At 41.5% G+C, this 27634-nt stretch overlaps 1 protein-coding gene and 1 pseudogene across 12 annotated transcripts in view; both read right to left on the minus strand.

Moving 5' to 3' along the window:
- CCDC66 (coiled-coil domain containing 66) overlaps positions 1-27634 on the minus strand; it is an 82796-nt gene that overhangs the window by 10681 nt on the left and 44481 nt on the right. For 9 of the 12 annotated variants that reach the window (XM_059663239.1, XM_059663235.1, XM_059663236.1 and 6 more), the window contains 6 exons: positions 13638-13769; positions 11492-11721; positions 11192-11276; positions 8602-8763; positions 3596-3740; positions 2990-3121 (listed from right to left, as the gene is read on the minus strand). In XM_059663239.1, the coding sequence (XP_059519222.1) occupies positions 2990-3121; positions 3596-3740; positions 8602-8763; positions 11192-11276; positions 11492-11721; positions 13638-13769 (886 nt within the window). The remainder of the gene's footprint in view (positions 1-2989; positions 3122-3595; positions 3741-8601; positions 8764-11191; positions 11277-11491; positions 11722-13637; positions 13770-27634) is intronic. The other 3 variants (XM_059663238.1, XM_059663233.1, XM_059663234.1) reach the window with 2 other exon arrangements.
- Positions 16793-27347, minus strand: LOC132215275 (SPARC-like; annotated as a pseudogene).

Consider the following 27634-nt stretch of genomic DNA (forward strand, 5'->3'; position numbering starts at 1 on the left):
AACCAAGAGATGGTCAGGGCGCCGCACAGTGACTGGTCTAGCAGTCATTCTGCCGTTAGGATCACTTTGCATATATAGGACTAGTGGCCCAGTGCATGAAATTCGTGCACATGGCGGGGGGGGGGGGTTTGTCCCTCAGCCCGGCCTGCACCCTCTCCAATCTGGGACACCCTTGAGGGATAGGGCCTAAACTGGCAGTTGGACATCCCTCTCGCAATCCGGGACCACTGTCTCCTAACCACTTACCTTCCTGCCTATCTGCTCGCCCCTAACCACTCTGCCTGCTGGCCTGCTTGCCCTCTACTGCCCCCCCCCCCGCGGCCCCCCCCCCGCCCCACCGGCCTGCTTGCCCCCAACCGCCTCTGCCTTGGCCCTGCCACCATGGCTTTGTCTGGAAGGATGTCTAGAAGGTGTCCCCGTCTAATTCGCATATTACCCTTTTATTAGTATAGAGGCCTGGTGCATGGGTGGGGCTTGGCTGGCCTCCCCTAAAGGGGCCCCTGGATCGGGGTGGGGGTCCCTGCTGGGGGCAGGGGCTGGCCTGGGCGAGAAGCCACAGGCAGTTTTCAGGCTGGCCATGCCAATTGGGGTGGGGATCCCCACTGGGGGGCGGGGCCAGCCTGAGCGACGGGCCTAGGGTGGTTTGCAGGTCGGCCACTCCTCCAATCAGGGTGGGGGTCCCCACTGGGGGGTGTGGCCCTGGGCAGTTTGCAGGCCAGCCACACCCCTGGCTTTGTCAGGGAGGACGTCCAAAAGACATTTGGTCTAATTAGCATATTACAGTTTTATTAGTATAGAGGCCCGGTGCACAAATTCATGCACAGGTGGGGTCCTTCAGCATGGCCTGCGGGGATCAGGATGAAACTGACAATCCAATGCCGCCTGCCGCTCCTGCTCAACCTGTCCCCACTGTGCCTGCTGCAGCTCACACCCAGTCAGTCCTGATCTGGGGAAGCTCTGGCCCTCTGGATGGGCAGTGGGACACCCTTGCCAGCCTGGGATCTGGATCCATCCCGCTGACCTTAGCACTGGTTGTTGGGAGCCACCTGGCAGCCGCTTTTATTTCATCCTTATGGAGCGTCTAAGGAGGGGAAGCGGCTGCAGTCAACCGGTTGTTCAGTTGCTTAGGCTGATATATATGTAGATAGCTAAGATAGGGAAGCAACTTAAGTGTCCATGAATGAATGAATGAATGAAGAAATTTAGTATGAATACATACAATACTCATACACACAATGGAATATTATTCTGCCATAAAAAAATGAAATCTTAGTATTTGAGTCAACATGGATGGACCCTGAGGACATTATGCTACGTGAAATAAGTCAGAGAAAGACAAATACCATATACTAATAATCTCACTTATATGTGGAAACAAAAAAACAAACGCATAGATATAGAGAACAGTTGGTGTGGTAGAGGAAGTGGGTGAAAGAAGGGTCAAAACAAACAAGCTACCAGCTACACAATAAGACATGGAGACATAACTTAATCATGGTAACTACAGCTGACCATTCAACAGTGTGAAGGTTAGAGGCATCAACTTCCAGCAAAATTGAAAATCCACATATAACTTCAGTTGGCCCTGCATATTCAGATTTCCGGCAGCAGAGTAACCCTTGAACAACACGGGTTTGAAACTGTGTGGATCAATGGAGCTACACAGGTCAATTAGAAAAAACCCACATATAACTGGACCAGTACAATTCAAACCCATGTTGTTCAATGGTCAATTGTATTAAAAATACTATATTGAATATTTGCAAGTTGCTAAAAGCATAAATCTTAAAAGATCTCATGAAAAGAAAAAGTTTTAACTATGGTGCTAAATGTTCTTGTGATCATTTCAAAAATATAAAATTTTTAAATCATGATGTTGTACACCTGAAACTAATATACATGTCAATTATACATCAATTGAAAAAAAAGGTAAAGAGAGCAGAAAGTTATTTTAGAAACAGAAAAAACGATTTTTGAGATAGATAGGTAGAGGCCTGAAAGAATTCATGTAAGCATGAAGACCTATGATAATGGTACCCACCTAACATGGATATTACCTTATTACTATGTAAAACTTTTAAATGAGCATGTAAAAACATGCTCAACATAATTAGTTACTCAATATCATTAGTTCACAATTATAATTGTGAACGAAGATATAGAGTAATTGGAACCCTCATACACTGCAGATGTGGAAATATAAAATGGTACAAGTATTCTGGAAAACAGTTTGATAGTTCCTCAAAATGCTAAACATACAGTTACTCTATGGCTTAGCAATGCTATTCATCTCTCCCAAGACACCTGCAAGTATATCTCTACATAATAACTTGCACATGAATGTTCATAGCAGTATACTCATAATAGCCAAAAAGGAGAAGTAACCCAAATGCCCATCAACTAATGAAGGAATAAACAAATTGTAGGAAATTCATAAAATGAGTATTATTCAGTAATAAAAGAAAATGAAGCATTAACCCATAACACAACATGGATGAACCTTAAAACATTATGATAAAGTGGAAAAAAAAAACCCAGACACAAAAAGACCACACATTAGGTATGATTCCAATTATATGAAATGTCTGGAATAGGCAAATCTAGAGCTAGAAAGTAGATTAGTGGTTGCCTAGACATGGAGAGGAGGGAGGAAATGGAATGACTGCTGATGGGTACTGGGTTTCTTTTTAGAGTGATAAAAATGTTCTAAAATTCATTGTGATGATGGTTATACAACTCAATACAAAAACTGAACTGTACTCTTTAAAAAAACACTAGTTTATAAAAAGGTTTCATTTTATACTATTGGATTATATCTCAATAAAATTGTTATAAAGAAGTGAAAAACCAAGAGATCCTTTTACTTTTTAACTTACCAAAAACTTTGACTTCCTTAAATTATTAAACTTTAAATTACTTGAACTTAATTACAATTATGACTTTAACCTTAAGTAAAATTTAAACCAAATAACAATTTCTAAACAAATACCTGTTTGCACACCAGTATCCTTCTTAGGAGAGTTCGTAGAATTGATACAGGTGTTCATTTTACCACTGACTTCATCCAAGCCATGTCTTGAATTTGGAATGTTCTTAGTAGATTCATTAAATTCCACTTGAACTGTATCAAATGGAAGGGAAATAAATTTTGTGATAACATAATAGTTCAGGAATATTAATAGAAATTATGAGTAGCAGTAACTATGCGCAAGTCTTTAATTAATCAATATGAACAATGCAAAATAATTTAGAAGGGCTAGCCTAATGTTTCTTATAAAAAGTTACCTGAATTCTAATCCCTTCTTGAATATAGGGAGACTACTCAATAGATGTCTCGATAAAAATAGGTACAAAATATTCACTTTACATACTCTGAGCAAAATAAAAAAACATAGATGAAAAGTATATTATTATTTAGTTGTACTCTTAAGACAATTTCCCAAATAAAATACGTATTATAAAGATACATTAGTTCAAGGTCTAAAATTCTTTTAAAAATATTTAATTAATAGTTGTGTTAAAAGTATTAAAATAGTTAATTATTTAAAATCAACTTCAAAAAATATTACAAATAAAATTCTAGTTAAGTATTTACCGCCAAGATTTTTAATCAGCCTAGAAGGGTCATGTCCCTTTTGAGCCAATTCTCGGATCCTCTGTTCCTGTTTTGTTCTCTGTGCCAGCTCCTGTGCTCTCTGCACTGTCTGGAAGAGTTCATTTGTCTTGACAGTTATAATTTCCTATCAATATTAAAGTAAAAAAATGTATTAAGTAAATTACCAAACACATACAAACTCGAATATTCTCTCTCAGTAGATATTTTCTAAGCTCCTACTATGTACCCAGTTGTATTCAAGATACTAGAAGAGTCAACAGAGAAAATTCCTTCCCTTTGGTAGCTTACATTTTAATATCTTTTTATTTTTTAAGCAGTCTTTAATTTTAGTCACTCTGGTAGATATAGAATGGCATTTCATTGTGGTTTTAATTTACATTTCACTGATAACAAATGGGACTGAGCTACTTTTTAAATATTCACTGGCTGTTTTTCTTCTGTAAAGTGGTAAAGTACCTGTTCCAGACTTTTGCTCATTCTTCCACTGGGTTTTTGTCTTTTTTGTTGTTGGTTTATACAACTTTAATTTTTAAAAATTATTATTATTGATTTCAGAAAGGAAGGGAGAAAGAGAGCTAGAAACATCAGTGAGAGAGAATCACTGATTGGCTGCCTCCTGCATGACCCCCATGGGGAATAGAGCCCACAACTCAGGCATATGCCCTGACCAGGAATCGAACCGTGACCTCCTGGTTCATAGGTCAACGCTCAACCATTAAGGCACACTGGCCAGGCTATTTTTCAATTAGAGTTGACATACAATATTATATTACTTTCAGGAGTACAACATAGTGACTAGACATTTATATACTTACAACATACCAACAAGTCTAGTAGTACCTACCCATCTGACACCACATAGACATTACAAAATTATTGACCATATTCCCGCTGCTATACTTTACATCCCCATGACTGTTTTTATGACTGGCAATTTGCACATCTTAAACCATTCCCCTTTTTCACCTAACCCTCCCCTCCATCTGCCAAACCATCAAAATTATCTCTTTATCTATGAGTCTCTCTATGTGATATTTATTTTGGTTTTTAGATTCCACATGCAAGTGAAATCATGGTATTGACCTTTCTCTAACTCACTCACTTCATTTAGCATAATTCCCTCTACATCAATTCCATGTTGTTGGAGATGGCAAGATTCCATTCTTTATTTGTGACTTAGTAATATTCCATTGTACATATGTACCACCTGTTTTACACATTTGTCTATTAATGGACACTTAGTTTAATTCCATATCTTGGCTGCTGTAAATAATGTTGCAATGAGCATAGGGATATATATGTCTTCATGAATCAGTGTTTGGGGTTTCTTCAAATAAATACCCAGAAGTGGAATTGCTGGGTCCTTCTTTGTCTCTTGCTATAGCCTTTGTTTTATAGTCTATTTTGTCCGATATAAATATTGCTACCCCAGTTTTTCTGCTGTTTCCAGTGCATGAAATATCTTTTTTCATTGCTTTATTTTCAGTCTGTGTCTTCCTAGCTGAAGCGGGTCTCCTGTATGTAGTATATGTATGGGTCTTGTTTCCTTATCCATTCAGCCACCCTATTTCTTTCATTTGGAGCATTTAATTGATTTTCATTTAAAGTAACTATTGGTAGGTATGTAGTTACTCATGTTTTATATTTTTATTTTTTGTCTTTTGAATTACAAATGTTCGATGTCCCTTGAACATTTCTTGTAATACTGGTTTGATGATGAATGCCTTTAGCCTTTTCTTATCTGGCAAGCTCTTTAATTGTCCTTTGATTCTAAATGACAGCTTTGTTAGATAAAGTAATCTTGGTTGTAGGTCCTTGCTTTTCATCACTTTAAATATTTCATACCAATCCCTTCTGGCCTACCAGTTTCCTTGAGAAATCAGCTGACGGTTTGTGGTAGCTCCTTTGTACATAATTAACTAATTTTGTCTTGCTGATTTTAAGATTCTCTTTGTCTTTAACCTTTGACATTTTAATTATGATGTGTCTTGGTGTGGTCCTCTTTGGGTTTATCTTGTTTAGGACTCTCAGTGCTTCCTGGGCTTGTATGTCTATATTCTTCAGCAGTTTAGGAAAATTTCCCATCATTATTTCTTTAAATAGATTTCCAGTTCCTTGCTCTCTCTTCCCCTTCTAGTACTCCTGTGTTAAGAATGTTAGTATGATTGAAGTAGTCCCAGAGACCCCTTAATGTAGCCTCATTTTGGGGGATTTTTTTTCTTGTTGCTGTTCTGACTGATTTTCTGCTACTTTATCTTCCAAATCTCTGCTTCATTTAAATAAACTACTGTTGATTCCCTTGAATATATTCTTCATTTCAGTCATTGTATTCTGCACATCTGATTGGCTCTTTTTTTATATTTTCTATCTCTATTTTTATGTTTCCTGTCTCTTTGTTGAAGTTCTCACTGAGATAATCTAACTATTCATTCTTCCCTGAATTTCACTGATCAGCCTTATGACCAGTGTTTTGAACTTTACATCTCGTAGACTGCATGTCTCCATTTTATTTAATTAGTTTTCTGGTATTTTGTTCTGTTCTTTCATTTGGGACATGGTTCTTAGTCTCCTCATTTGCCTGCCTTCCTGCATTTATTTATATGTATTATGTAGAACTGCTATGTCTCCCAGTCTTAGTACAGTGGCCTTATGTAATAGGTGTCCTATGGTACTGACTGGCTCAATCTACCTGGTCCTATGTGTGGCTTGTGTGTTCTGTGGAACTGACCCTCAGGCTGACTGGTTGTGAAGGCTGGCCTTGTTTACAGCACAGGAACTCTTGTGCAGGGATTTACCCTAATTTTATCAAGGCTCTGGTGCCTGCAGAGTCTACCGTTTTGGTGTATCCTTTGTGGAGGTGATTGGGTGGTACTCTGGTGTGGTCTGAAGCTGGCACTGGGTGTATTTGTTCTGGAGCATCTTAGGAGAGGCTCTGGTGCAGCCAAGGTAGGCTACTGCCTATGCTCTGCCCGGGGCCACTTGGTATAAGACAAAGTGATCTGAGGATGGTTGCCATTGATGCTGGGCTTGGTGGTATGTGGGAGAGGCTAAGCTGTGAACTGAGGCAAGCTGCCACTAGTGCCAGAGTTGGGGCTGCCTAGCAAGAGATACAGAACACATTGAGGTCTGATGTTACTTATCTGGAATTTGTGAACACTTAAGATTTCAGGACTGTCTGAGGCATGAGCTAAGACAGGCTGTTTGTATGGAAAAGCCACTGGAAGCAACTTGGGTGGGCCCAAAAGTTGGGTGGGGCAGGGTATCAGGGAATCAACAGATGGGATGACTGCTATTAGCCAGAACGATGAATAGTCAGATCTGGCATCGCTTAATCCTGCAGGCTGGGTGTGGGTTGGGCACAACAAAGAAACAATGGCTTCTGCCAGCACTTAAGTCTAGGAGAAAGCTGGCCATACAACCCTTGGCCTGAAGCCAGACAATTCAGTTCTACTCCATATGTCCACTGAGCTTTTCAAGTTGCTGCCCCAGGGCTGAAGATCAGAGTGAGTGACTGTCAGCAAGTAAGTCTGTGCACTCCAGGACACCTCCATCTTACTCCACAATCTCTGCTGGTTTTGAAGTCAAAGTTAGGGGGGACTTCTCTTCCCGGCAATGGAACCCTGGGCTGGGGAGCCTGCTATGGAGCTGGGACTCCTCGCTCCTCAGGGGGACCTGTGCAGCTGAGACATCCCTCTCAATTTTTAACCACTACATGCAGGTGTGGAAACAGCCAGATCCACATCTCTGTGCTTCCTACCAGTCTCCACCTGGCTTCTTCTGTATATCCTTAGTTATAAGACTTCTGTTCAGCTAGACTTCAGGTGATAATCAATGATAGTTGTTCTGCAGTTTAGCTGTAATTTGGATGTAATCGTGGGAGGAGATGAGCACATTTACCTACTCCAACGTCTTGACCAGAAGTTTAAACTTTTTCTACAGCTTTGTTAGACCACAAATATAAGAACTAGTTTACATTCAATTTATACTAATAAAGTTTTCAAAGTTTCTAAACCAATGGTCAATTCCATCAGAATTCTATTAATATTAAAAATAGATTACTAAGAGGTAAAACACAAATCTTATGGGCATTTATTGCAATTCAAGCAAAAGATACTTTGATTTTTTTCATGTATATAGTTATACATGAAAAAACAACACATAGTTAACTATTTCATAGTAGTTGACTCAGCCTATTCAACATAATGAAATCAGAACGCAGACCATGTGTCCCTTTACTAATTTTGAAGGTTACAAGTGCAAAAGGCAAGAAATGTTGGCTTTCAGCCCCACCTCCCTACTGCAAAGGAAGTGCTCTATGTTCTACTTTGTAAACCTCAAGAATCTTTGGTAATTGATGTCAATGTATGAGTTGCTCTTTGTCAACTCAGCTTGACACCACCATACCTATACTGTCTGTAACATTTAATATAGCAATTCTCCAAGCCAACCAGATATCTACTCTTTTTATTTTCACGTATTTATTTTTTGGATATCTAGTCTTTTTAAAAGGCCCTTAATTAGCACAGAGGAAACCTCTAACATAGCAACAAACTGTATTATCAATCCCTGTCAATCACTCTACATATATATGCTCCTATTCACCAGAGAATACAGACAAAAAGGCCAATCATTTTCTTAACATTTCTAGAACATTAATATATTAAAAATCATTTAGAAAACATTTCAAGATCAAGCACGTGGATAATTTTTGTTTTGTGCTATAACAACTCATCTTGACTTCCTTCTTAGTGGAGAAAAAAACCCAAGCAATATAACATTTGTGAACTAATCACTAATCATTTGAAATAAAACTTCTCCAGAATGCTCCTTAACTTTCATAACTTTCTTTATGCAAATCTTTAATGTTTCCCCATAAAGCTTCACAATTTCAAAATACATGAAAATGTTTAACTTTCGGTTATTTTTACTTTAAGAACACATCCACTTTTACTCTAAAATATTACAGTTAGAATATAAATACCTACTTCCTTTTGTTTTTGCTTAAGTATGTCTTCTTCATACTGTTTCTGCATCTCTTCTCGTTCCCGTGCTAGGCGAAGCTCCTCTTCTTGTTCTTCCTTCTTTCTTTGCTCTTCTTGCAACTGCTTCTTCCTACGCTTTTCTTCTACCTGAGCACAGATGGCTTTCTAGACATAAATAATCATATAAATCACTGCCACAAACTTAAAAAAACCCAGGATGTATTTGCTTTGGTGTTTCTAAACCAAACACCAAAACAAAAGTTTATCAGTATACAGAAAGTAATTCTCATCCTGACGGAATTCAGGAGAACTAAAAATATCCAACATTAAGATTTAGTACCATTTCATATATGCAATCTATATATTAAAAATCTTCTCAAAATATTAAGCCAATCTGAAAAAGGCAAATATCACATGATCTCACTTATTTGTGGAATCTAATGAACAAAATGAATTGATTAACAAAATAAGACCCAAAGAGAAGAGATAAACCAAAGAACTTATATAATTACTAGTGGCCCAGTGCACGAATTTGTGCACATCGAAAGGAAATTAATTAGAATATTTTGATATCGCTATTTGCCCTTTCTCTATAACATAAGTGTCAACCAAATTCACGATCAACAAATGACAGATCGAAACACGTGTGATTGGCGCCACCGAGAGCTTTGTCTGTATCATGCATGCGGGAGTCAACTAAGCCTCCTATATATAAAATAAACTTGCTTAATTAGACCTGCTTTCTGATTTAGCTAAACTTTTTCCAGCCCAGTGAAGCACCCCAACCTCTCTTTCAGGTAATTGTCAGCAACACAGCAGTAAATATCAACACAAAGATTATTATTGTAGATCACGCAGGGAGAACAAAGAGTAAAATACTTAACTGCAGCAGTGTTTGACTATATTCTGTGCAGTCAGAAAACCTGAAGTCATTTTCAAGGTCCACCATTTCTTACTTCTTTTCAGTTGGGTCAAGTTTCTAAATCTCTGTTTTCTGGCTAATGAAAATAGGATTCCACCAAGTCTCCTATCTACCTACTCCAGGCCTTCTGTGAGGATCAAATGAGATGAGACATGTGAAAACGCTTCACAGATATTTGATTAAAGTGTAAAATGTTTCGACCTGGCTATTATACAAGTCGTGTTCCTGGGCTGAAGAAACTGCAAGGAGGCTAGTCACTAGGGATAAGAAGCCGGGCATTGCTACATGAGGTCATTACCCGGTGCCCACAGCGACTATTTCCGGGCTGGGCTGGGGTGGGGGTCATATTTTGCACCATCAGGTCTCGGCAGCGTCGGCTGCGATTTGGTGGGGTGTCGCTCCAGGTGGTGGCGGGGCTGTGTCCCACTTGGGGGAAGCCAAGTGTTGCTTTGTGGGTGCCAGGTCCATGGTGCCGATTATTGTTAAACTAGAGACCTGTTGCACGAAGACATTCATGCAATAGGCCTTCCATCCCCTGGCTGCTGGCACCGGTTTTCCTCTGGCACCTGGGACCCAGGCCTTCGCTCCGGCTGCAGCCAAGAAGCGAAGCCTCTTCAGCCTGCAGTCTTCGCTCCACACCTGCGTATGCAAATTAACCACCATCTTTGTTGGATTAATTTGCATACTCTCCTGATTCGCTGGTGAGCGTAGTGGAGGGACGGTCAGTTTACATGTTTGTCTATTAGGTAAGATGGCCTGTCACTAGGGAGAGGAAGACGGGCATTGCTACATTATGTCACTACCCAGTGCCCACAGCCACTGTTTCCAGGCTGGGCTGGGCTGTGGGCCGCATTTTGTGCCATGGAGTCTTGGCAGCATTGGCTGTGATTTGGTGGGCTGTCACTCCAGGATGGTGGCAGGGCCTGTGTCCCACTTGGGGGAAGCCGAGTATTGCTTTGTCAGCACCAGGTCTGTGGTGCCGTCTCTTTGTAAATGACCAGTGCACGTCACAGCAGCCCCTGCATTGAGTGTCTACCCCTGGTGGTCAGTACACTTCATAGCCAGAGGGACACTTAACATATTAACCTTTTATAGATATCGATATGCATGGACACAGGCAATAGAGTAGTGAAGACCTGGGGGTGTGGGGAGGGGCTGGGAGGAGGAAAATGGGAGATACTTGTAATAGTATCATCAATAAAAGATATATTATAAATAAATAAATAAATAAATCTATATGCTTTTCTCCTGCTTAAAAAAAAATTCTTCCCTTCTGCCAGCCGGTATGGTTCAGTTGGTTGAGCATCATCCCATATACCAAGATGTTACTGGTTTGATTCCCAGGAAAGGCAGATGCCCAGGTTGTGGGCTTGATCCCCAGTAGAAGACATATAGGAGGCAGCCTATCGATGTTTCTCTCTCCCTCCCCCTCTGTCTTCCTCTGTGTCTAACATCAATAAGAACATATTTTTAAAAATCTTCCCTTCTGGAAAGCAGGTAGCTGTACTATGAGTATAAACCTAATATAATGTCCGTTGGAGTAGGGATTAGATTGTTCAAGGGATTGGACAGGGCCAATGCTGTAAGTTTATAATGAATTTTTAATTTCCATTTACTTAGGTATCTATTGGCCATAAATAAGGCAAAGAACAATACTTTACAATGCAATACCTGATGTTCTAACTGTTTTTGTCGCCGCCTGTCTCGTTCTTCAATTTGAGCTGGGTCCAAGAGAGCAGTCATAGAACGGAGAAAGCTGGCAAGATAGATACATTAGCTATTTAAAACCACCAAAATATGAATTTAACAAGATACTAAATCATTTTTGTTTGGAATATATCTATAATCATTTCTACTTTACAGAAAAATACCAAACCTGAAATAGAATATCAACTGAAATACTATAAATATAATAAGTCCTAAAAAAGCATACTTTTTAAAACATCAATAAATACTGAAGTATAAACTTACTTTGTTTTTTGACTGTTTGGGATTGCTGCACCTCTAACAGGTTTTGCTATATACTCCTCTTCTAAAGGTTCAATCTGGGTTCCAGTTGTAGGTGTATAAACACTGCTGACATCAGCCAGCTCCTGAGGGTCCGGAGAGATACAGAAGTACTCTGGTTGTTTGTATGTTGACCGAGAGGACAGCTGAGACTGAGAATCAAAATGCACTGCCCATCTGTCATGTTCCTCACCCTAATTATGACAAATAAGAATTGCTAAGAATGTTTCCAATTGTTCTCACATATAAAACCTTAAATGACAATCAAACATGATTTCTAAGTCACCATGCAGAATAAGCATCATAAAAATTACAAAACTGCCTTTTGTATTGATTCCATATACGTTTAGATAAATAGCTTGGAGAATAAGAGAAATTCAAAGAATTAGGAAATTTCTAAAAAGTTACAAGAAACTATGCAAAATGCAGTATTAAATGCATCAGTGAAAGGGTCACAAGAATAAATGTAGAATAACTCATATAATCTAGTCTTGTCAAATAGTTTCAGAATATCTTTAAGTTTAAAAACTTTGAAATTCACACCTGTCAAAATGGCTAGCATCAATAAATCAACAAACAACAAATGTTGGTGAGGATATGGGGGAAAGGGAACCCTTGTGTAACTGTTGGTGGGAATGTAAATTGGTGCATCCACTATGGAAAAGTATGGCGGTTCCTCAAAAAATTAAAAACAGAACTATCTTATGACCCATCAGTTCCACTTCTGGGTATTTATCTGAATAAATAAAAAATACTAATTCAGAAAGATACATGCATCCCTCTGTTCATTGTTGCATTATTTACAACAGACCAGATATGGAAGCAACCTAAATGTCCATCAACAGACAACTGGATAAAGATGATGTGATATATATATATGCATATATGCATACACACATACACATACACACACACAATAGGACAATACTCAGCCATAAAAAAAATGAAATTTTACAATTTGCAACAACATGGATGAACCTAGAAGGTATTATGCTAAGTAAATTAAGTCAGACAGAGAAAGAAAAATACCACATGATTTCTTATACGTGAAATATTTTTTTTAAAAAATATATTTTTATTGATTTCAGAGAGGAGGGAGAAGGAGAGAGAGAAACATCAATGATGAGAGAGAATCATTGTTTGGCTGCCTCCTGCATGCCCACACTGAGTATAGAGCACACAACCCAGGCATGTGCCCAGACCTGGAATCAAACCCTGAACTCCTGGTTCATAGGTCAATGCTCAATCACTGAGCCACACCAGTCAGGCTGTGAAATATTAAAAAAAAAAAAAAAAAAAAAAAAAGCCCAGATTAGCTCAGTGGATAGAGCATCAGTCTGCAGACAGAAGGGTCCAGAGTTCAATCCCAGTCAAGGACACGTACCTCGGTTGCAGGCTCCTCCCCGGCCCTGGTGGGGTGTGTGTGGGAGGCAACCAATCAATGTGTCTCTCTCACAATAATGTTTCTGTCTTTCCCTCTCCCTTCCACTCTCTCAAAAAATAAAAAATAAAAAAAATCAATGGAAAAAATATCCTTGGGTGAGGATTAACAAAAATAAAAAACAAAACAGAAATGGACTCACAGATACAGAGAACAAGCTGACTGACAGTTGCCAGATGAGAGGGGATTTGGGAGCTAAGTGATAAAGATAAAGGGATTAATAAGTACAAATCGGCAGTTACAGAATAGTTACAGGATGTAAAAGACAGCACAGGGAATATACTAGTATTCAATCTATAATAATAAAAGCATAATATGCTAATTAGACCGGATGTCCTTTTGGACGAAGCCCGGGTGCCTGCTGGTGGCTGGAGGGAAGCCTGGGTTCTGGGTGCCAGAGGGAAGCCGGTGCCATCAGCCGGGGGAAGGAAGGCCCACTCTTGCAGAATTTCGTACGTCAGGCCTCTAATAATATAATAACTATGTATGGTGCCAGGTGGGTACTACACTTACGGCAAGGGAGGATCACTTCATGAATTATATAAATGTCTAACCACTATGCTGTATACCTGAAACTAATGTAATATTGAATGTCAACTGTAATTGAAAAAAAATTTTTCACTTTGAAATTATTTTTTCCATTTATATCCATAAAACTTTGTAAGCTACCTTTGAAGATACAATTTTTTCTTCTATTTTTCTTTGCCCGTCATCTTCTATTTGTTTGTTCAACTCTTCAGTCCATTTGCTCTGCTGTTCTTGTTTTACACCACTGAAAGGGTGTTCTGGCAGGACTGCTTCCTAAATAATAGTCATCAATACCATTTAAAGTACAGATTTTTTTTTCTAACCACTTTATATTTACAAATCTTAACCATAGTTTACATAAATTTAATATAATAAATTTATTTCTAAGAACAGAAATAATTTTAAACAAAAAATTCTAGTATACAAGAATTAAGCAGATATGTTTTGATTTTCAGAATCATATTTGTAACATATACTAAAAGATACAAGATAAATACAGGGTGGGTGAAAGTAGGTTTACAGTTCTGAGTACACAAAAACACAGTTTATTCTTGTATTATTATTTATTATTGTATTATTTTCTATACGTACAACTGTAAACCTACTTGTACCCTACCCTGTATAAGGAAAGGAAATTTTCTAATGAAAAAATAGAAAATTATTTCTCCAAAGCAATGATAGTTTCCAAAATTCTAACCTAAAATAGTCTCACTTAGATTTGGAAAGGAGTTATATTGATAATTTAAAATAGATGAATACTGTTCTACATTTGGCTTCAAAATACAAAAAATATTGCCTTTGGACCCAGAACCAGGAGGATAGGAGACCAACTTTCTCTATTAAATAGTAATGTCTTTTTCTAGGATACCCTTCTTTTCCATTTCTGCTACTATAGCCCTATCACAATCTATATCATTTCAATAAGAAAAATATATTGTGCCGTGACTGATGTGGCCCAGTTGGTTGAGTGTCATCCCGTGCACTGGAAGGTTATTGGTTCAATTCCCAGTCAGGGCACATACCCAAATTGTGGGTTCAATGCCTGGTCGGGGTACATACAGGACACAACCAATCAATGTTTCTCTCTCTCTCCCTTCCTCCCTTTTTCCCTCCCACTCTCAAAAAAATCAATGATAATAAAAAAGTAGAATTATCAAAAAACTTATTATAGTGTCCAGATTAAATTTTGAATTCTAAGAAAGCAAAAAATAAATTAAAAAGTACTATAAAAATTTGTTGTTGCTTTACCTTACGAGAGTTAGTATGCTCTAACAAAAAGAAAAGAATGTACTGTATTCTACTCAAATTGCCTTAAATGCAACAGCTAAGCAACAAGCATTTTGTTGTGAAATAACTGCAAGACATAATTCCAAATAGTTTGACAGAATACAATGGCAATAAACCTCAAAATGTTACTATCTGCCCTTGTTTATACAAGAAATAAAGACAAAAGCTCATAGTTTACAATTACTTTCATAAAAGGATATATTTATATTTATACAAAAATAAAATCTTTTAATATCTCAGGTACGCCTACATATCTTTAACAGATTAAAAAAAAAAGCCATCATATTTACTTAAGCCTAAAAGAGAAACTTCAAAAGGAAGATTATTTTCAGGTAAGTGATTCAACAAGTCTTCTATCTCTAGAAATGTTATTTTAGAGGTCAAAATGGAAAAGAAAAACATGTGGGCCCTCTGAACTCCTTGTAAGAAATTCTCAGCATTGGCACTGTATCACCTTAGAATTCTGTAATCAGTTTCTGAAGTTTGATGTAACCAGATCTGGTTTCAAATTTCAGTGGAGCTGCAAATTATTTAGCACAAATCAAAAATACCTTGAAAATTTCTAAAATTGCTCAAAAAAATGTCTTATACACATATATTTACACAACCAAGTGGGAAATTTAATAATCAGCTCTCTGGATTAAGTCTTCAATTTTTTTAATTGATTCTTTTTTTTTAAGAAAGAGGAAAAACATGGATAGTTTTGTCTCGCACACACACCCCAACAGGGATCGAACCCCTGCTACCTTTTGGTGTATGGGATGATGCTCCAACCAACTGAGCACACTGCTCAGGGCAGTCTTCAATTTCTTATTCATGGATGTTTACAAAGCCATTACCACCCACTTGCTTGCCACCTGAATAAATCATTTCAGTTGAATTCTTTTTTTCTTTTAAGTTGTTTCTTTTATTTAAAAAAATTTGTCAAACTTTCCACATCCTGGTGATAGTTTACATGATTAATAAGCAGCTTTTTCATGAAATGCTTGGAGGGGAGTGAGTTCTCAACCTGTATGATCTGACCATCCCATTGACTGAAGATTCTCTTGAATAAAAAAAAACAAGGGGGAAGGGGAGGAGGAGGAGCATGCTAAAACCAAAGGAAACATTCCTCATGACAGCCATCCAAAACTGAAAAAAAAACCACAAAACACCTCAAAAACAAAACCAATTCACGAACTCCACTTTTTCTATTTTACAACTTTCTATACCTCAATCTTTTTAAAAAATATGTTTTTATTTATTTCAGAGAGGAAGGGACAGGGAGATAGGAACATCAGTGACAGAGAATCATTGATCGGCTGCCTCCTGCACACCCCACACTGGGGATCAAGCCACAGCCCTGGTATGTGCCCTGACAAGGAATGGAACCGTGACCTCCTGGTTCATAGGTCAATGCTCAACCACTGAGCAATGATGACGGGGCCTACACCTCACTCTTGATTTTGGCCTTCCTGGCTGAAACAGCTTCCCAGTCCTGCCTCTCCCAAAGACAGTAGGATGTGGTGATCCAACCCCCCTCGCCCCTTAGGCTTGGTGGATTCCAGAGAACTGATGGTGTTGAAAAAGTGTGTTGGAAAACCAAAAAATGGCGGGGAAAAAAATCCACTGGAAGATGAGAAGGAAAATGGTGAGGAACTGGGTTTAAGTGAGAGCATATATAATTTTGTTAACGTAGCCAGCCCAGGCAAGCAAGGTTACTTGTCTGCTATTCTGGTTGGTCGATTTTCCAGGGAATTCTTCCCCCACTGATCATCTAGGCCCAGAAACCTTCTTGCCAACCTCACATGTCTCTTACTTCCCTTTGCCTATTTTCAGGCTATGTGGGGAAGACCTCTCTCCCCGCAGCCGCCACCCTGAAATAAAATTAACACCAAAGTCTCACTTGGTGAGCATTAATTTGAAACAGCAAAAAAGAGAGCAAATATTATTAGGTCTGATCAAATAATTGAATCGATAACCCTTCCCCCGGGAACTGACCTTTAGGCCACTTCACAATGGACATTCCACTTGCTTAGACCACATTCCACTTGCTAAGACCATTCTCTCTCCCCTACGGAGTTTCTCAGAATCCGGACCTGCACAGAGAATTCTCGCTCAGAAAAAGCCCACCTAGATTCCTTTAAAAACCTCTGACTCCCCATGAGTGTGCGGGGGGGGGGGGGGGGGCCGGGGGGGCGGGGGGGGCGGGGGGAGTTAATGGGGGGGGGGATGAGGACACATTTGTAATACCTTAACTAATAATAAAAAAAAATGTTTAAATAAAAACAAACAAACAAAAAACCTCTGACTCCCCGGTCTTTGGGGGCTGATGCCATTTTAGGGCTCGGCTCATCTGGATTTCCAAATGACCTAATAAATTCATAATTCTTTACCCTTTTTGGCCTCATGCATTCCTCCTTCGGCGATCCTAACATTTGGTGCCGAAACCTGGGAGGGTTCCACTGGGATAGGGAGCCATCCCGGCTTTGATCATCCTGAGTTTGCTACTCGGAGAGCAGTAGGCAGTGGCAGCTGGACCTGGGCTTACCTCTGAATCCTACTCCGGTGACTCGGTTGCTGGCCTTGATTAGGCCTCCCTCCCTTAAGGACCCTCCCGAACCAGCCAAAGAGGATGCTGGATCAGGAATCTCTCCTTCTCCATTGCTGTCCCTCCATCCCACACCAGTCAATCTTCTCTAAGTGACTGACGTTCCACAATTTCCCTTGTCTCGAGTCTTCTGCCCACTCTCTCTCACTGACTTCTCGAAAGTCTCTTGTCTCAAAAGTCCTAGTGCTAGACCAGAAGACTCCTCAGCCATTTTGCTTTGGGTCCTTCTAGATTGGGGACACCCAGTCGAGAGGGTCACCTCTCATTTCTCATGGTGATTTGTTTAGCAGTGGGACACCGGCCCTAAATAGTCAACTGTGGATTTGTGGTCTGTCACTCACCTTCCCTCTCTCGTGAGCCATGCCAACACTCCCTTTGCACACTCACGAGCGAGATCATGCCCAACCAACTCATTTTATTTTGTAACACTGTTTGGCCACAATATAAACTAGATAATAAGTCTCAAACGGCACTTTTAATTTTAACACATTGCACAATTTAGATAATTGCTGTCACTGCAATGGAAAATGGTCAGAGATTCCCTACGTCCGGGCCTTTTTCACCCTTTAATCCCAATCCTCTCTCTCAGTCCTGCTCTACCCATCAGGTCTTTCTCCTTCACACAAAACATCATACCCCTCCCTAACACTTCTAATTCTGAATCTACTTTTGACCCAGCAGACCACCAACCTCTAACCACTTACACATCCCCTCCCTCACCTGCAGTAGATCCCCAAAACCCAGACCCTCCTAACCAGCAACCACCATCTCCCCCAGCTCCTGAGAGCCCAAGTCCCAAAAATGCAAGCTCCAAAACAGCCTTTTCCCACCTAACACTTGCTCTTGGGCCACCCGAAGACCACCCTCCTCAACAGCCTCTTCTATTCCTGTGCCCATTCTATCCCTAAGGGAACTGAGGGTATTATGGTCAATTATGATAAACAATGAAATTACTCAAGGCCCTGACAAAAACCCAGCTCTCTTTCTCTTCCGCCTCATGGAGGCCTTACAGAAATTTATCACCTTAGACTCCACTTCCCCAGAGGGAGCCCTTCTTCTGAACACCCATTTTATATCCCAATCAGCCCTCGACAAACACCATAAACTTCAAAAAACAGACACAGGTCCACACACCCCTCAGAAAGACTTCATTAACCTGGCTTTTAAGGTTTTTAATAATAGAAATGAGGAGACCCAAATCCAAAAACAGAGGCGAGATCAGGCCAAGGCTGAGGCCCAAACAAAGGCCTTTCAGCTCCTAGCCACCAGTCTCACGAACCCCAAATGAAGTGCCGGTCCTCCAACCGAGGGTAAGTCAGGGGCTAAGCCACCTCTGGGCCCATGCTTCAGATGCAACAAGGAAGGACACTGAGCCAAGTTCTGCCCAAGCCCGAGACCCCACCTGGGCCCTGCCCAAGGTGAGGAAGGGAAGGCCACTGGAAATCAGACTGTAGTCTGGCCCCTCCAGGTTGGATCTCAGCAAGGCCACCCTCTGGATCCGATTTGGAGTTCCCAGACCTCCTGGAACTGGCCACGGAAGACTAAAGCTGCCCAGGCCTTGACAAGGCCCCACAGACTTACATCACCAGGACAGAGCCTCGGGTAATGACTGCGGTGGCAGGTAAGCTGATCTTGTCTTAATTGACACAGCAGCCACTTACTCTGCCCTCCCCAAGTTCACTGGGACCCTTGTCCTCAGTCTCTATTATGGGGGTTGACAGACTAGCCCCTCAGTCATTAGCCACATCACCTCTACACTGCATCTTACTAAATACCCCCATTCACTCTTTTCTCACTCTCCCTCGGTGTCCGGCCGGGGATACCATGCATCCCCTCATAAAACCCAGTTGTCCCAAATGACCTACCTCAGTTTCACTCTCACCCCACAAAGCTGTGCCAATCCTTAGACTGTAAATGCCTTATCTCCTCCATGACTGTCCCCTTCTCTTCTCTCAGGCTCGCTGGGTACTCTCGCCTCTGAGTTCCTAACTTTAGTCTTCTCGCAAAGCTCCTCTGACATGACATGGCAAAGGGACCCCCCTCACTGAGCCTTTAGATTCCAAGGCCAGCATTCTCACCCTTTAATACTCTGAAAACTGCTCTCACCTCAGCACCTTCTCAACCCCTCTTCCCAAAGAACAGCTGTCTTTACTACAGAACTGCAAAAGCTTACTTAACAGTCCTGCTACTATCAGAAGTTGAACTCATTGTTACCCAAACCTTAGCATGTTATCTCTAAGGAAAAATGTGACAGTTTAAATACAAGCTGCTAGAAACCTGGAAACTGCAGTCCTAGAACAGGCTACTGGGCCTGCTCCCTCCTCCCCCTGCCTTTTCTCCAGCCTCATATGTCTATACATAATTTTCCAAAGTCTTAATAACTTAAAGTCTTTGGAGCATTGCTGGGTTAAATGATAAACATCTAAATATTTTTAAATAACATAAAATACTGAAACACTGATTGCTAGACAAGTTTTAATTCTCCTGCTTTTAGTTTTTATTATAGAAGACCTCTTGTACTTTGTTGAATGTATATTTTCTTAAAAGTATGAGTGTGTTCATAAATGTAAATGCTGGTTGTTTACTTTTTGGCTACAGCTGGTTATTTGTGAATAGGTAGAAGGTTTTATGTTGTCCATTAAGTCAGGACCTGATCACCCAATGTCCAAAGGGACCCTTTCTCTCCTAGTAAGCTAAAGCAGCCCCACCCAGGCTCTCTCCTGTTGCTTAAGGCCTTATATCTGAGCCTAGACTTTATTTCCACCGCTCATTCACAGTCCTTGACACTATCACTGAAAGTCTCAATAGGTCTTCCTGCTTGGTATTTAGGAGCCTCTCTCCCCTTTTCTAGCCTTCTTAAAAGTCATACACTTCAAAGGACACCAAGTCAGGAATGAATCCGTAATACAGGGAAATAACAAAGCAGACCAGGAAGCCAAGGCAGCGGCTCAGAGGAACCCCCAATGTCCCCAACTATTAGCTATACCTCATATAACACCCTAATACACTCCAGAGGAATTCAGTCCCTATTAGCTCTTGGGGCCACTCAGGAAGATCCATGGTTAAAATTTCAGGGAAAATATATCCTTCCCCAGGAACAGGCCTACGATATCTTACGGGCTATTCACAATTCCCTACATATAGGAAAGACTGCTTTTACAACTCCTAACCCCCTTCATCACATGTCCTAGCCTAGTCTCCCTACTGCAAGATATCACCAAAACCTGTTCTGCTTGTTACTCACTATCTCCCCAAGGACAGGTTAGACCTCCTTCTTTCCCCATTCATCAGTCAAGGGGCCAAATCCCTGGACAAGACTGGAAAATTGATTTCACTCACATGCCCCCTATTAAAAGAACCAAATTATCTTTTAACCCTCAAATATCTTTTAACCCAGTCTCAGGCTGGGTAGAAGCCATTCCCCACTACGTCTGACCCACCTCATTACAATTAGATAATGAACCTATTTTCATATCTCAAATGACTCAACAGGTTTCCTCCACTCTGAACATCCAGTGGAACTTACATCCCCCTCCCCCACTAGCCCCAATCTTCAGGCAAGGTAGAAAAGGCAAATTCCTTAAGTCTCACCTAACTAAATTAACTCTCAAAACTAAAGAATCTTAAACTACTCTCCTACCTCTAGCCCTTATGCACATCAGGGCAATCCCCCCCATGCACCCTCCTTTCTTAGTCCCTTTGAACTCATGTATGGAAGACCCTTCTTATTAGGAAACTTCCCTTCCACAGAGATCCCTCTCAGAGACCAAGTCCCCATTTTAAATCTCATCATACAATTACTGAAGAACATGCTGATCAGGTCTTCCCTCAACTTTTACAGGAGACATCCCCCCTACTCCTCCTAAAGGAAATCCATCAATAATTAACAGCCCTCGTGGCAAGGCCCTTATCAGGTACTCTTAACTGCTCCAACTGCAGCTAAACTATCAGGATATACCCCATGATTCCACCTTTTCAGATTAAAACCCATCCCCAGAACACCTCCATCACATGAGCTGGAGTCCCCTAACTTTACAGCCACCAGATTGGGCCCATCAGACTCCACCTTGCCCACATCCCAGAGGAAGAAGACGAATGAGTGAGCACCCATGCACGTGCCCCCTATGTACTGACCCTACCAACCCTGACTTCCCAGGAAGCCCACCTTCTCTCACAATACAAATCCTCCAGGTCCTAGCTACTGTCCCCCCTCCCTTTACATCAGGATTCTCACCTTTCTATGGGACTTCCTTCTATAAGGGGACTTCGATTACCCATGGGATGAGACTTCCTTCTTTCTAGGTCCCGAACAAACCCTTCCCCCCTCCTTGGGACAATCCCGACCCTGGAAGTGGGGATTAGCTCTACTTCTCATTCTATACCAACCATCCTCTCCTACACCCATTAGGAACTTTCTCACCTCCATTCATCTCAAATGAACACTTAACCTTACCCATTCCCTCCTAATCCAGACCAATTCAACCCTTGCCAGGGATTGCTGGCTCTGCCTTTCACACTCTTCTTCAGCAAATACCACTATCCTTATATCAATCAAGAGACAGAATCGGGCAAAAATCACTCTAGCTTATAAGAAGGAAAAGGGAACTATATTTCTCAAAAAGGCAGACACCCTTCTAGGTAATTATTATACAGCCCAGGCAAATCAAGCCTCCCTTCTTTTCTGTTCTTATATTCAATCTCCTTACAAAGGTAGCTCCTCCCTCCCTGTCCAGGTCCTATCACTATAACACCCCACTAATCGCCCAAACCCCTTTTACAAGGTCACAGGGCAATATATCAATGGGCCATCTCCCATCATCAGCTTGCAACACACCACAGTTAACCTAGAACTCCCGAACAGCCATTGGTCCCAATGGAAGCCAATCGTTACTTTCTACAGCCAGTTCCTTTTTCTTCTTATCCACCCACCCAGGCCCCAGGCTTCACCTGCTCCTTTCCTTCCCTTTCGCTTTTCCCTTGGATAACAGCCCATTGTAGCGTTCCCGTCCACTTTCACTGCAATAGAATCTCAAGCACTCATCTGTCACCCCTTATCGGTAGTGCTATGATGACTACCCTCTCAACTTGGAGTGTGGAACTGAGAAAAGGAACCTCATACCCTTTAGTCCATCTCTTCTCTCTTTACCTTTCAGCTTCTCTCCATGATCAGAAATTTTTCTTGCTCTGTGAGGAAAACACATATATCTGCCTCCTGATCAACTGGACAGAAACCTGTACCTTCATCTCTCTCTCACCCGTTGTAGATGTAGCCCCCAATAATCAGTCTTTACCTGTCCCCATAACCCATCATACCTGACACAAAAGAGAAGTCCAGAGAATCCCTCTCCTAATAACCCTGAGCATCACAGTAGGGGTTGGAACTGCCATACGGAGCCTAACCACTGCTCATCCTATGTTGAAATCCTCTCTCAGGACCTACCAGAAAGCTCTGGATGCCTAGCAAGGGGCAAAACTGGAAAAACAAGAACCTCACCCCCAGGGTAAACTCTCCTCCCCTTTCATATCATTAGTCAGGCAGTTTAGACCCCTGACCTTTTCCTCCCTAAAGATAACATCTAGACCTCAGTTGTATTTCAGCTCCAGGCCCAGAAAAGCAGCACAACCAGAAAAATGACGCTGTGGCAGCCTCGGACCACCTTTTACCTCCCAAGTCACTCAACAGGACCGCTCTCAAGAGACTTCACCAACCAGTCTCTAGGGGAAATGATGCTGCTGCGACCCCTCAGCCAGCAGACTACTATCAAATTCCATCCCCCTGTGATCGAGACGTCCCACATCAGCAGGAAGAAATTACGAAAGATATGACCTTTGTCCATAGTCCATAAAACAAAAAGGCTAGAATGTTAGGTCTGATCAAATAATTGAATCGATAACCCTCCCCTGGGAACAGACCTTTAGGTCACTTCACAATGGACATTCCACTTGCTTAGACCACATTCCACTTGCTAAGACCATTATCTCTTCCAGAATCCGGACCTGCATAGAGAATTCTCTGCCCAGAGAAAGCCTGCCTAGAGTCCTTTAAAAACCTCTGACTCCCCGTCTTTGGGGGTTGGCACCATTTTGGGGTTCAGCCCATCTGGGTTTCCAGATGACCTAATAAATTCATAATGCTTTACCCCTTTTGGCCTCGTGCATTCCTCCTTCAGCAACCCTAACAAATATGAAGATGCAATAAGTGTTGATGGCAGATGTGAGCAGGTCAAAGTTCTCATCTATCTGCCACTAACACAATGGGCAGTGGTTCAAATGGCCAGAGAAAAACGGGATGGTTAGTGGGTGAGTAAGGGGCAGAGTTACAACTAAGATGTCATGACTTGGTTACAATTTCCATTTTTAGCACCGTTAATGTGTTCATTTAAATCTAAATTAGTATATTCCCCAGGCAGAACAACAAACCACCCAAACATCTTAAATGCTAGAGGCAATGGAAAGGGAAAGGTTAAAAAGAGAGAATCCAGTGATGCTGTTGTAATTAGGTAGTTATTAATAATAGGAAAGGAGCAAAAGGGAGGCCAGATATTATAAGCATGGCCATTTGGGCAGTATCACCAGGAAGCTACAATTTCAAACTCTCCAGTGAACCACCAGTCCATTCCCTGCAGGTCACTGTGGGAAGGGGTCCAACAAAAGGGGAAATGGGCACATGTGCAATGAGTTGGGGTGATAAGGGAAAGTGCCTCAGTCAAGACTAGGGAACAATGGGTTGGATAGAGTAGGCAGGGCCATTGGAAGCCCGTGAAAATTTGGGAATGCATAATCCTGCAGACAAAGGAGCTTGCTCGCTCTCTCTTGGCTCTCTGGTTCCTTTGGCTTTGCTCCTGCCTGTGTGTCCTCTATAACCACATGGCCCATGGCCCATGGCCATGCAGACCCCACATGCAATGGACTAATGGACTGCAGCTAGGAACACAAATTAAGCTAGCCTGATGCTGCATTGGACTGTGCAGAGATGGAATGGAAACTCTGGACATTGGCTTTCATTTTAGCTATGCTGAAAACAAAATGGGACTTCTTTAATGGCAGGCCTGAGCAAAACGAAACTATGGAAACTCTGATTTGGTTCCACAGAAATAAAGCTTTCTACAATATCTCATCCTCCTGTGGGACTCTCAGAAAATTCATTTTCTCGGGATATCACAAGCAGCCCACTCCCACTAGCAACCAGTGGAGACGTGGAGATTACCCCACCAATAATACCAGTACTGTGTAAGGAGGTACTGTAGATCACATATTGATATCCTGCTCCTTGATGCCAAAGGAGCTAGACCACTCATCCAGATCTCAAAAAAGCAGGTGGTGTAGTGCTCCATGGGGATGAGAGGTGCACGCAGTGCTGCCAGCTCAGTATAGGACAGGTGCCTGTTAATGGGGTATTGGTCCAACTGACTGAACTGCCAGTGCACAGGGAAGATGTTTATGTTGTAGTTCCTTCTTGAAGTCCCCGGCCAGCAGCAACAACATGGGGTGGTCTGCAGCCTCTAGGTGCTTCTCATTCACATGTTTACACATAGCTTCTGCTTTGTGGTTAGAAGGTTGTTGTCCTCATCCCTTTCATACAGAGTGACCAGAGTGTTCTTGAGCCAGCCCCGCATGCACGGGGGAAATTCAGTCAGCTCAGAGTCCAGGGAGGGATCCGACATAGTCCAGGTGGAGCTTGTGGCCCTTCTTGGTGCCCTTCAGGGTGCACTTGATGGCAAAAAGTAGCAGGAAGAGTCGAAGGTCTTGTTTGTCATTGCTGCACACCTTCTCAAACTCACAAATGGGGCATGATCCTGACAAATGTACATGGGGGTGTTGTTTTCATCCAGTTCACACACCTTGACAAGTTTGCAGTGCTGGTTCTGGCAGGGTTTTCAACCACCACCTCCTTTTTAGCTTCTTCAGCACCTTCATCAAACTCTCCTACTTTGACCTGGACGGGGTTGGCTCCCATGGGTACCTCAGACATCTCAGCCACCATTTCCTCTATCACCTCTATCTCATCAGGCAGGGCTTCCTGCTGTGGGATGCCAAGTCTCTCCAGACCAGAGAAAGGAGAAAGGAGAGCCAGGCCTTCATGGGCTGGAAACCTTCAGTGTCAGGCAGGCAGGCAGCATGCTGTGAACTTCAGCAGTCTCAACGTCTGCGGAATGTCTAGGAAATATTTTATTCTTTTCTTTTTCTTAAGTTTTCCCCAATGTGTATTCAGTTAGAGGAATGAAAGTATAAGGATTTGTGGCGTGGAGAGAAGTGGTAGGAATGGAATCTCCTTTTGGTCACTGAGCTCATTTGGTTTAAGCTAAGGCAAATATGCTCATGCAAGACACACTGTTTAACAAATGTGTTTTGGCCACATCTAGCACCCCCTTCCTCTAATTCTTCCATATGGTTAAAGAAAGAACCCTTTTTCCCCAGGCTCACTCACACTTTTTCACTTTATCTCCCTCATACTATTGACCTGAGACTTTCCTTTCTCCTATATAAAAACTCATTTTTAAAACATCCATTTCGAGCCTAATTCTCAAATGACAGCCTTGAGTGAAAACTTATTTTCATAGATATTCACTAAAACCTTCCCCACCTTCAACTTATTCTATGTTAGAAAACATTAAGTCTTACTCCTAAAACAAGTACAGTATAAATGTCAGCAGCTAAATCCAAACTGAAAGTAGATGGCTTTTCAAATGGTCCACTACATTAAATGCCTGGTTCAGTTTTATTTAATTATCCCCTTACTAAGAGCCCAGTGCACAAATTCATGCACTTCTAAAGGCACTGTGGCCCGTGAGGCTGCAGTGGGCACAGGGGCAGGTCTCGGCCCATCCTTCGCACCCCTGCCTGGCCCCTCCTGCAGCAGTACCGCTCCCGTCGCTGCTGCTCCCATGCATTGACAGTGCCAGCCCCACTCGCACCCGCTGACTGTGCGGAATGATTGGGGCCGGAGCCATCAGTGGGTGCGATCAGCGGCTGCTCGCCCAATCACCTCTCAGGAGCAGGGGGAGGTGGAGAAGCCCTCAGGGGTGATCGGGGCCAGCAAACCACCACACACATCCGCTGATGGCACTGGGCTAGAAAAAACAGGCTCTTCCTAGAGCAATGGTTCTCAACCTTCCAAATGCTGCAACCCTTTAATACAGTTCCTCATGTTGTGGTGACCCCCAATTTCATTGTCACAAAATTAACATAATTAAAGCATAGTGATTAATCACAAAAACAATATGTAACTATATATGTGTTTTCCGATGGTCTTAGGCATCAGTCGGAACTCGAGGGAGGCTTTCTCTCTGAAAGGGGTCGCGACCCACAGGTTGAAAACCGCTGTCCTAGAGGAAAAGTAGCAAAACAAAGAGCTAATAACACTTTTTAGGGGGTGGGTAGAGGTAATTTGAATTTGAAAATTACTTTAAAATCCTCTGGCTAAAAATCCTAGTTTTCATGTGCTTATCTGTCATGAAGCCATGTCAGTTCAAAATCTTTTGCCTATTTTAAAAACTTGAGTTTTCCGATAATTTGCTTTTTAAGAAAAGATATATTCTAGATGTAAATCCATTTCAATTAGGTAATTTTTTCCCTCTCTACATTTTACAATATAATAGTAATCATCAAAAGACAGAACTTTTGGAGTCCCAGCAACAGCAGAGAGCAGGGTAATGATTAAAGAACCAGCTCCGGGCAGGGGACTTCCCCAAACCAGTTTTAAGTGCAATAAAGAAAATAAACCCTAAACTGGACAGAGAGGCCGTATAGCCTCGAAGGTCAATCCAGAAACACTGCCACCCAGAGGCTGAGCCACAAACTGACTCTTAGGTAAACACAAATTAAGGCAGTCTGGGAAACAAATACAGCCTGCTTTAAAATCAGGACTGTGGTTTACAACACGGAGGAACAGTGTATCGCAGGGAAATTCATCATTCTCCTGAATACCTGGCAGGACTACGGCGTGCCAGACTGAAGAGTAGAAGAACTGAAGGACCTTCACTATTGCAAAATTTTTGTGTTTTTTTTTTTTTTTAATTTTTTCACCTAAATAAGAAACCATTTTTTTGTCTTTTTCCGTCACCCGATTTTACCCTTTTAACTACTACATTTTTACTTTTAACCAGTATTATTACTGCTACCATTTTACCATTTTTTAAAGTGTCATTTTATTTTCTCTTTATTTTATTTTGGGATTAGTGTTCTACATTCTATTTTCATCGTTCCTTTAGCATCATTTTTCTCTACCTCAATTTTACCTCTATGCTAAAACCCTCTTCCT

The sequence above is a fragment of the Myotis daubentonii genome, chromosome 14 (genome assembly GCF_963259705.1).
Source record: "Myotis daubentonii chromosome 14, mMyoDau2.1, whole genome shotgun sequence".
Classification (NCBI taxonomy): domain Eukaryota; kingdom Metazoa; phylum Chordata; class Mammalia; order Chiroptera; family Vespertilionidae; genus Myotis; species Myotis daubentonii.